The sequence below is a fragment of the Myotis davidii genome, unplaced genomic scaffold, assembly GCF_000327345.1.
Source record: "Myotis davidii unplaced genomic scaffold, ASM32734v1 scaffold199, whole genome shotgun sequence".
In the NCBI taxonomy this organism is placed as follows: domain Eukaryota; kingdom Metazoa; phylum Chordata; class Mammalia; order Chiroptera; family Vespertilionidae; genus Myotis; species Myotis davidii.
In genome coordinates, this window is record NW_006290680.1 from 1,869,574 (window position 1) to 1,880,894 (window position 11,321).

The 11,321-nt window shown below is 40.4% G+C and overlaps 1 protein-coding gene across 1 annotated transcript in view; it reads right to left on the bottom strand.

Moving 5' to 3' along the window:
* CHD6 (chromodomain helicase DNA binding protein 6) overlaps positions 1-11,321 on the bottom strand; it is a 127,364-nt gene that overhangs the window by 82,434 nt on the left and 33,609 nt on the right. The window contains exons 6-12 of the mRNA XM_015563946.1: positions 10,799-10,934; positions 5,937-6,023; positions 5,601-5,735; positions 4,671-4,792; positions 2,991-3,234; positions 1,738-1,914; positions 1,002-1,145 (exon numbers count right to left, since the gene is read on the bottom strand). Of these exons, the coding sequence (XP_015419432.1) occupies positions 1,002-1,145; positions 1,738-1,914; positions 2,991-3,234; positions 4,671-4,792; positions 5,601-5,735; positions 5,937-6,023; positions 10,799-10,934 (1,045 nt within the window). The remainder of the gene's footprint in view (positions 1-1,001; positions 1,146-1,737; positions 1,915-2,990; positions 3,235-4,670; positions 4,793-5,600; positions 5,736-5,936; positions 6,024-10,798; positions 10,935-11,321) is intronic.

Here is an 11,321-nt window from a genome sequence, read left to right on the forward strand (position 1 = left end):
GTAAGAATCTAAACAATAAAGATTTAATTAAAAAAATAAAATAAATAAAAATTCTTTTGTAAAAAAAAAAAGAAAAACAGCCACACAAAAATAGAAATGCCTACAAACCAGCACCTTTCAATAATAACTTTAAACATAAATGGACTAAATTCTCCAATCAAAAGACATCCAATGGCTGAATGGATAAAAAAACAGGACCCATACATGTTCTGTCTACAAGAAACCCACCTCAGAACACAGACTGAAAGTGAAGGGATGGAAAAATATCTTCCAGGCAAATGGAAATGAAAAAAAAAAAGCTGGGGTAGCAATACTTATATCTGACAAAATAGACCTCAAAGTGAAGGCCATGACGAGATAAGGAAGGCCACTTCTTAATACTAAAGGGATCGATACAACAAGAGGATATAAACTTGTCTGGCTTATTTCTGTAATCTTTAGTAGATAATTCTACCCTAGTAGACAGTTATTTATTAATGTTGGTTGTTTTGAATAAGCTTTGAGTCCAATAAGCCAGACTCAGGACTACATCTTTCAAAACTGAGGAATTTTAGTTGCTATGGACAAAGCTGGACTTACCAATTGCTCTAATATATAATTGCCTTCTTTTCGTCACTGCTCTTGAGTACATTGTTGTACTAAAGAATGAGCCTGAGAATATGTTGCAGATTATGTAGGAGGAAGGAGGAAGGATGAGAGGAGCAAAAGAAAGCACCAAGATCCTGAAATCACAGCTATGAGCAAAATCACTGAACTTACATGTGAGATCAGTGAAGGCTAGAGGCCTGATATGTTAACATAAAATATTTTAGGTGCTGATTCATTTATTCTTTGGAGTAATAAGAACTGCTAATAACTAGCTTATCCTCCTCAACATAAACAAAAAATACATTAAATAAAGGATGTCAGAACTTGCTAACTCCTGTCCCTACAGTGGTTTCTCTCCTTGATGGTAAAGTAATCATCACATTGTCTCCTCGATTCTACAAGCCCCTATTTACCTGTTCCTCTGTTTTCAGATCTCCAAACTCCTCCAAGAAAGCAGTCTCTGAAGGAAATTGTGATGGCTCCAGAAAGTTGAGCAAACTGAAGAGTTCCTCCACAGAGTTCTGCAAGGGTGTCCCAGTGAGCAGCACTTTGTGTTCCTGCACAAATTAACACGTGATGAACAGTGTCTGAGCTCCCCAAACAGGAGGCCAGGGCATTCTGCGCTCAATTTGGGGCAATTCTATTGTGCGTTCATGAAAAGACAGGGTGCCAACATTTTATGGGCATACAGTTAATAGATCAACCTTCCTTTCACATTAACAATTCCAGCAGCAATTTCATGTTAATTAAAGCAACCATTCATTCATTCATTCGTTCAACATTACTGAGTGCCTTCCCTCACATTCTGGGCACTGTGCCAAGACAATAATGTTTAAAAGCCATCATCTTTGGTATCAGATCATTCAGGTACCCAGAAACAAATCAAAACACCTTACATTTCCAGGTCACAAATTTAATGGGATTTAAGATTCCCTTGGGTCCCTTTGGGAATCAATCTATGGCAAAGGTCAAACTGTTAACCCAGTTCATAACAAAAAACAAACACATTTGACTCCTACACTGTCATAGCTATAGAGAGCAAACAAAATCTAGAGTAAAGAAACTACGCAAAAATAAGTTACATGAAGAATGCTTCCTCCATAGTGAAGAGAAGCCCCCATGTTTATGTGAAGAGCTTGCTACTCTCACCAGGGCCATGAGCTTCAGACCCTCCAGAAGTTTGCAGTTCCTGTTCTTCAACCTGTGAGCTTCATCGATGATCACACAGCTCCAGTGAATCTTCTTCAGCTCTGGGCAGTCTGCCAGGATCATCTCAAATGTTGTGATGACAACATGGAACTTGAAGACTCCTGAAAGGGGGTTTCCCTGAGGATGAAACAACAGCAGGCAAAACTTTATGCAATGGCTATAGAATCCAGCTAATGGGCACCAGTTGGCCAAGAGGAGCCAGCACTAGAAATGCTAGGGCCTAGGTAAGAAGCCAATAAGCACTGCTCTTCCTCATTTGAGAAAAGAGAGAACACAAGAATGCACCAGCTATTTAGACAAGAGACAGACCTCATTACATGGGTGAAAAGAAGAGAGCATGTGCCCTCACAAAGGTGAGACAGATGAGCAGTACGGAAGGCACAGCAAGGAAGCTTTTTATTTATTAACTGCCAGGGTAAGGAAAGCAGATGGGTTTTGATTCACACATTCTAGTCACGAGTCTGTCTAAACCACGCATAGGCAGTAAAGATCTTGATTCCCCTGGGACAGGTGCTACCAGGAGGGCACAACTTTGTCTTTTAGCCTGTCTCAGTGCTGCCATTACATTTAAAGAACAGAGCTGCATCATGTCAGAGCACACCGTAAATTCCTTCCAAGTGTCTCCTGCAGTTACAAAGCTCCCGGCTGGCTTTTCTCTGATTAGATTCTTTTAATTTTCACCTTAATTATAAAATCCAGTGCCCAGAACAAGAAGACAAGCATACTGGGCAAAGTCCTTATACTTAACAAAAGCTTTTTAAAAATTCTATTGTGCTTTTAACAATTTGAATCCTGTTTTCTCTTTATCCTTCCCTGTCAAATCTGTTAACATCTTCTCCAATCTCCCTGGCTAGGAACCCATTCTCTATACACCAATTCTGCTGCTCACTTTCTTCACTGAGCATACAGTAATTCAGATAAAATTTTGTGTGTAAAAGTAACTTCATAATCCAACCAAGAAGCCAAGCTTTCAGAGTCCTCTGGTATATCTCAGGGAGTGTAAAGCATGCCCTATAATTCCGTGTTTTATCATAAATTAAACTACCAGGGAAGAGTAAGAAGTCTGCCTCAATAAGCATATGACTGACTCTACATAATCAGTAAATAGTAGCCCAAGGCACAAGACACTAAACTCCAGAAGAAACTGTGACATCGAGGTGTCACTGGGTCTTTGTGATCGGCATAAGGCTCACCTGTGCATCTCTGTACACCATCTCATACTGCTGGATCATCTGCCTACTGATCTGGCTGCCGTGGTACACAATGGCATTCATCTCTGTCCACGTTCGAAACTCCCGTTCCCAGTTGGTGATAGTGGAGAGGGGGGCGATAATAAGGAAAGGGCCATGGACTCCCCTGAGGAATATTTCTGAAAGGAATGTGATGGACTGGATGGTCTTCCCTAGGCCCATCTCATCAGCCAAAATACAGTTTTTCCTGCAGAGAGTAAGAAATACAGGCAATTCACAATCAATACAGGACAGAGGTAGAGGGTGGTTATAACTAAAAAGATACTTCAGAAGCATACCTTGACCTGTAAGTGAAGGTCTTATCAGCATTTGCCAGAGATGCAACTAAGGCAAGTTTTTATTATTATTAGTCATATCTTGCCTGCTTCCAAAAAAGAACTATGGCAGATTATGAGAAAATACATGAAATGGGTCTATTTAAATAAAAAACTAAAAACACTAAAAATTTAAATAATAGAGAACAAAAATATGCCTCAAACTGAAGCCAGTTTCTGTATCCAACAAATTTCATGGAAGCAAAGGCAAAAATAAAATGATAAGTTACATGATTCTCACTGTCTTTCACTTGTGTTATCAAAGGACAAACTTAACCCACATAATAAATTTCTAATCAGAGAAAAGATGCTGGTCTCTTCTGGTGATTCAGGGTCACAGATTGCACAGAGCCAAGACACTTGAGGCAAGGGTGTGGCCCCATCCAGTCTCACCTCTCACTGCATAGAGGGCAATCTCAGACCTAGAAAGCAACGCTCTGAGCTGAGAATAAGGGCAGAAGACTACGCCAGAACACACGCCTCCAGAGTCCCATCTTGGTGTGTTTTCCGTTACAACATGCTGCTTGGGGTGGGGGGGTGGCAGGGGAGACGGACATTCTAGAATGTTAAGAAAATCTCAACCCATTTTTCTCAAATTTCATCTGCTTCATCTATTCTGATAGGAACTAAAGCACAAAGAGTCCAACCTGAGCATTCCAGTACAAGTCTAGAACATCTGTGGCTCACAAACAAGTAGCAGAGTTGGGGCAAGAATCCAGATCTATTCCCCTTTAAAGCCAATTTTTGCTAAAGACATAGAGATAGAAAACATGTTTAAAGGATCCTTTGAACATAACCAAGATAGAGCATTACCTTTTGGCTAGGTTGGCAAAGGCGAAAAAAAAGCACCAAGTCAGTGATGTGTAAAGACCATTCCTTTTGGTTGGGAGAAATACCTGACATAAAAATATGATGTTCTAGTGTGAGGGACATGCAAGGACTGCCAGCCTGAATCAATGGCTGTGTTGTCCTCTCAGCTCTCTGCTGCTCTACTCTAAGTGGGCCAAGGCAGCAACCCACCTTCAAGTACAAACACTTGGTTAGAAAATCACCCATGTCCTAACTGGTTTGGCTCAGTGAATAGAGTGTTGGACAGCAGACTGAAGGGTCCCAGGTTCGATTCCGGTCAAGGGCATGTACCTTGGTTGCGGGCACATCCCCAGTGGGAGGTGTGCAGGAGGCAGCTGATCAATGTTTCTAACTCTCTATTGCTCTCCTTTCCTCTCTGTAAGAAAATCGATAAAATATATTAAAAAAAAAGAAAAAAAAGAAAATCACCCATGAAGATAGGAATGGTCTGGATCCTCACCTGTTATACCAGTTAAATAGAAGCCAGTTCATTCCCTCCAGCTGGTACTCCCGGAGCTGGTTACTGTTCTTATACTCACGAGACTTCTCGAGTTTCTGCCAGGAGTCTGAAGCAGGCCGTTCCTAGTAGAAAAAAGCAGAGAGCACACTACGTAGAGAATGACGTTTTAGAAGCATAAAACAAATAAGGACACAAAATAATAATGGGGAAAGTAGTAAATCTCAAAACACTGCCCTAAATCTGGCTTCAAACTACAGTGACTGTTTTCTGACTAATGTATAGGCCAGCCGTGGACAAACTACGGCCCGCGGGCCGGATCCGGCCCGTTCGGCTGTTCTATCCAGTCCACGGAGCCGAAAGAGCGGAGGGTTCTCTTGCTCTCCCCTCTGCTCCTTCACCAGCAGCAGTGTTACCATGTATTAGTTCACACAAACACTCCATCCATGCTTTTGTTCCGGCCCTCCGGTCCAGTTTAAGAACCCATTGTGGCCCTTGAGTCAAAAAGTTTGCCCACCCCTGGATAGGCCCTATATTTTCTAGGTTTCACTGGATTAAACTAAGAATATCTCTCTAAAATTTGCAAGTAATTAATAAAAAAGAGAAACAGACCCACCTAAATCTTATTGTTATATTGTTTTACTTAGACTCTTAGATATTAATCCTACTTACATTTTAATTTCCCTGAAAGCCAATATTAGTTTTTTTGGTTTCTATAGACAGAATTTCTTTTATTTCTTTGTGCCTGTGGTATGAGCTCAGGAAAGTACAGTGGGTCAAATATTTTGATTAGTTTCTAGAGTCAGAACATCAGGCAAAAAGCCTGATAATCAAAACTGCAAATTCCTTAAATTCTTCATAAACACACTAGCAATCTTATTACTTTATCTTTCCATATGAAACACCAAATTCTACATATAACTGATAGATTACCATATGCTTAATTTCAGGGAGAACTTGAAGAGATTCGAATTCTTTAACTTTAGCAGGATCCACATCTTCCTCTAGCTCCCACGTACTTTCTTCATAGGGCAGTGAGCACCACTTCACCAGATAATGCGTCACTTCCTGGTGGGAAAGAGGAGAGAGAGAAAAAAGTTCTTTCTACTAGATTATAGGCATCGATCATACTCTGTCCAACGTATGAAAACCCACCCTAAAATATAACACACAAATACCAATCAAACAAAGACCACATGTTGACAAAACAAGCACAATATAAGGTAAGAAGGGAAGACACTAGGAGAGTCAGCATAGCAAAACACCTACCTCTCCTGTTTCTGCATCCTTGGTGTGGGCCACCTCCAAGATGCGATCAACTTCTACATAGTCTGGGTTGAACAAGTCTTCGTCAGGCTAATGCAAACAGAGAAGAGTTTAAGAGTGTCCCCCTGACCTCAAATCCCACTTCATGCTTTACCATTAAGTGACCCCTACTCTGGACCTATCAGGAAACACATGAAATGGTTCACCTGAGAATAAAAGTCACCTCAGATACTCTTCACTGTCCTAAATCCTGTTCTCCATGACTAAACTGGAAGGAATCAACCACACCTCACAGGCTGCCCTCAGCCAGGGGAAGACTTCCCTCTGATTACTGTAATGCTGTGCAAAAATCAGCACAAAGAGGATGCCCTTTTATTACTGCTCCCTGTTCCAAAGATCACCCTTGGAAACTCTGGTTTCTTTTCCTTTTTAATATAAATAACAGTAATAGCTAATGCTGGAAGGAGCCGTGAGAGGAGCTTCTGGGGTGCAGATAATGTTCTAATTCCTGATCCAGGAGGTGGTTACACAGATGTGTTTATTTTGTAAAAATTCACTGATGTGCACCCTAAGGATCTGTTTATCTTTATATACATTACCAGAAGCCTGGTGCACAAAATTCGTGCACTTGGGGGAAAGGGGGTCCCTCACCCTGACCTGCACCCTCTAGCAGTCCAGGAGTCCTCAGGGGATGTCTGGACCACCAGTTGGACACCCTTAGAGCTGCCGCGGAGGTGGGAGAGGCTCCTGCCACCCCGCTGCGCTCACCAGCTGTGAGCCCAGCTTCTGGCTGAACGGCAGCCAGAGCCCAGTTTCTGGCTGACTACCAGCTCCTGCACGGAGTGTCTGCCCCCTGGTGGTCAATGTGCGTCATAGCGACCAGTCATTCTGCCATTTGGTCGATTTGCATATTAGCCTTTTATTATATAGGATGCTTCAAAAAAAGGGTACTTATAAAACAACAATAAACAGCACTGAGAAATATTTAATGTGTGTCTGGAATCAGGTTAAATGCTTTCATTTAAGTCTCAAAACTACTTTATGGAGTAGGTACTACAATTACTTTATGGATGAGAAAGCTGACTCAGAGCGGCTAAGTAGCATGACCAAGGAACACAGAGCTGTGAGAACTGGAGGTTTACCCAGGTCTTTCTTACCCAGAAGCCCCAATCCTGGACAGCTAGAATGTTCTTATGGCCCCTTAAGTTGGAAGGCTCATTACACGCTATCTAGTTTCATCTTCTAACGGTTAGAATCTAACCAGTGCAAGAATACTTTATATAGCATTCCTGGCAAATCCACCCTCAGATTCAATTATTCTCATGTTCAGGAATATACTGCACTCTAAGACCTGACCCACTGCCAAGACAGCTCTACCTCTGCCGGCTCGGCAATAGCATCATGATCTTTATCGTTATGACTATTAAATTACAGCTCCATTTTCATCCTGTAACTGTGACTCATTGGTGAGAACTGCTTCCTCTCCAGCAATGGTGACCAAGTTGATTCTACCTCTCTGTGTTGGCTCGTCAACAACCCCTCCCTAGCTGGGTTAAATAGCCCCAGACATCCAACTGTCCTTCAGATGCTTTAATGTTTCCAGATCCCTTAATGATACAGAGCTCACACTTGTGGAAGAGTGACTATGGGTCAGGTATTGTGCTCAGCACTTCTACAGGTACAAACATTGTGTCACTTAATCCTCCCAGGTATTCTGTGAGGTTGATACTATTAGGAAGGATGTTATACAAGTGGCCCAAGGCCACCCTGGTGTGTCCATGCATGTGGGGGAATAGTTTGGCTCCAGAACCCAGGCTCCTAGCAGCATGCAGTCTGCTTTCCACCTTTTTTCTCAATCACTCAGCTATGACTGGAATCCTTTATCACCATTACAATCCTCCTGCAGCTGCCCTCAGGATTTGCAGAACCTCACTGAATCCTGGTACCCAAAAATAAACATAACATCTATATATATAAAAGGCTAGTATGCAAAGTGTCCCCATGGGAGTTCGACTGGGAGACTGGGAGTTCTATTGCTCACTATGACATGCGCTGACCACTAGGGTGCAGTACAAAATGAAGGAAGGCCTCGGCCGGCAGCCGGGGAAGGGAGGTCCGGCTGGCAGCTGGAAGGGACCCTACCCATGCATGAATTTGTGCACCAGGCCTCTAGTTTAGGAATCAAAACAGCAAGGCACAGCTGGACTGTTCTATTGGTACAGTGCAGGATTTATGTTACTTTTTAAACAGCCACACCCTACTCTTGGCTCACAGCAAACTTGTAATTAAACTGGCAACATCTTTCCTCCCTAGAACTGCTATCTAGTCATTCTCTACACTCCAAAATGTAAAGATCTTTAAATACAAATGTATGACATTACATTTTAGTCATTATATTTCACTCATCCTGGCCTGTCCAGGTAAACCTGAACATTGTCTTTGTCATTTATTCTCCCAGCATTATTTCTGGTTTTCAGAAAGGGTTTTAGTTGGGCCTCTATCCCTATGGAGTATGGGAACTCTAGTCTCTCCAACTGGAGTCTCCTTCACAAGACTGCCCTCTCCCCTGGCTACCTCATAAAGCACCTGGAAATAATAGATATGAAGACACTCTACTCAAAACTAAGTTATTATTTCTTTTATAAGAATAGCATTTATCCAAGTTATTAATAAAAATGTTAAAACCAAAGACAGTATTATAGGAACTATTCCCCAGGATTACTCCTTAATTTCAGGATGTCCTCCAACCTTTTCTTTTCCCCCCCACAAGAGTGTGAACTGCTGTTACGGTATTTCTGTAAAAACAACATAATTTCCTCTCTCTCTATTCCCAACCAAGGAAAGCTCACACCCTTGAGAATAAATCAGAAAATAGACACATGGGTCTTTGAAGGCTATATTAAGAAGCTTGAACTTTATTCCAAGAAAATGGGAAATTCTGAAGGTTCTGGAGCAGGGTAACGAACAGCATAGGTCAAACCATCCTCACTCCCTGGGAACAGCCAAATAATTACTGAGCACTGACTCTGTGCCTAGTACCAGGGCTAGAAATATAAGGAAGACCAGGGCCCTGTCTGTCTTCCAGGGCTCAAAATGGAAGATACAGGCATGTTGTAAACAAGTTACTGCACTGCAAATACCTGCTAAAATAGAGGTGTGGAAAAGATGTTCCAAGAACAGAGGGAGAGTATCCAACAGGGCTTCAAGATGGTTTTCTAATTCTAGTAGTCACCTTCCTTTCCCCAATTCTCTACCAGAGGGATGATGCCATGAAAACAGTTCTCACAGGCATTAGAACAATTATTGGGGGAGGAGGGGAGAGGACCTGGGCCAAACATTAAGGCTGAAGAGGAAGAACCCCACATTAGGACATGAAGAATGCTTATTGACATTGTCCTAAAATAATTTTTTGTCACAAGGGAGTACAACATAAATAATTAATTGGTAAATATCTGTAGCAATTTACTACAATTTGATGACATCTGAGTGCTCTCTTAGGGTCCAGTACTTATGACTACATTTTAAGAATAATTTTTATTGCTTCTTTTCTTCAAAAGATATCTAAATAAAATTTAAAAATCACATGCTAAAAAATAAGAAAATAAAAATCACCACAAGCCCATCAGCCAGAGAAGAGACTTTCCATGTCATTAATAACTGTTTTCCAATACCATTTTTTTCTGGCTGCACAGTATTCCATCCTATGGGCTGTATAATTTAACAAAAGTCTATTATCTAACACTTCATTTTCAATTTTTCACCAATATAAACAACTGTTTATCATTGTTAAGTCTTTGCACAAAGACTTGATAGTTTCCTTAAAATAAAGGACAGAGTTAGTTGCTGGGATAGACGACATGCAAATTTGGAGACATTTGATGTCATTTGTCATACTGCTCTTCTGACAGTCACATGGCCTGATGCTCCCACCCAGTGATGTACCAAGTGTCTCTTCCGTACACCCTCACCAGCAATAGACAGTACTTATTTTTAAAACCTTCAAATACTTGATAAGAAAAGATTAGAAGATTCCCATTTTAATTTACATTCTTTGACTAGTAGTCAATATTTTTGTAGGTTAATTTGTCCATTTTTTTCTATTTTGGGTTTTATATTTTTCTTAATTATGAGTATTTCTTATTAAACTATTGGTTATATGTATATGTATGTGTATAATGTGTACGTATAAAAACATAAATAGGAAGGTTCTCATACTAGATAAAAAATGTATACCATGTATATATGTATGTGTATATGTGTATCATTAGAAAATATGTATGTATATATAATGCATATATATTTTCTAATTACTGTTGTATGTATGTGTCTATGTATATAATTAAAAAATATTTTTACATACAATTTAAGATTTGTTTATGGTATTTTCTAATGTACAGATACTATAGATTTGTTTAAGATCCAAATCCACCAATCCTTCCTCTTGCTATAGGACCCATACTTAGAAATTCCCAAGTTTAATATAAATTTATTTATTTATTTTTGAGCATTTGGACTTTGTTTTTATTTTTTACATTCAAATTTTGGGTCTCTTTGGAATTGCCTTTGGAGTTGGGGGATGAAAGAATTGTGTGCATATTCCTCTTGCCCTAGCTGTTCACTGGTATTCTGACCAAGATGCCTGTTCTTATGGGTTGTTAGTTTGTAAGGTTTGCTCATCATACCTCGGTGGATAATTTGTTTTCTTTGGCTTAAATCTAAACTAGTTTTGCTATAAATGAGTGCATACTTATCAATTTGACTTAACTAACAGATCTGCACAAAACTTCCATTTAAAGAAACTTACACCCAGTATTTAATTCTGCAAGAAAAGCAGTAGTCAGATTAATCAGTAAATATTGCTTCACCTCAGTAAAAATGTGCTTCATCTGGGCTTGTTTATTCCTGAATCGCTTGATCTTCTGTGCGATGCGAGGATCCTTTTCGAGCTCTTCCATCGTGGCCCATTTACAGTGTAAGTAGGAACTATCCAACGACACATAACTTGTGAGACAAGCACAGAACTAGCAAATCACTAAGCTTTAAAATGTTCCAATAAACAGGATAACCATCTAACACAGAAGCAACTGAAGTGGTTTGTTGTGAAACTGCTGGAGATTTGGCCTATAAGGGCTTTGCCCTTAAAGCAGTGGTTCTCAACCTGTGAGTCGCGACCCCTTTTGCAGTCGAACGACCCTATCACAGGGGTGGCCTAAGACCATCCTGCATATCAGATATTTACATTACGATTCATAATAGTAGCAACATTACAGTTATGAGGTAGCAACGAAAATAATTTTATGGTTGGAGTCACCACAACACGAGGAACTGTATTAAAGGGTCCATTAGGAAGGTTGAGAACCACTGTGCTAGGTGAAGTGTAAAATTGCA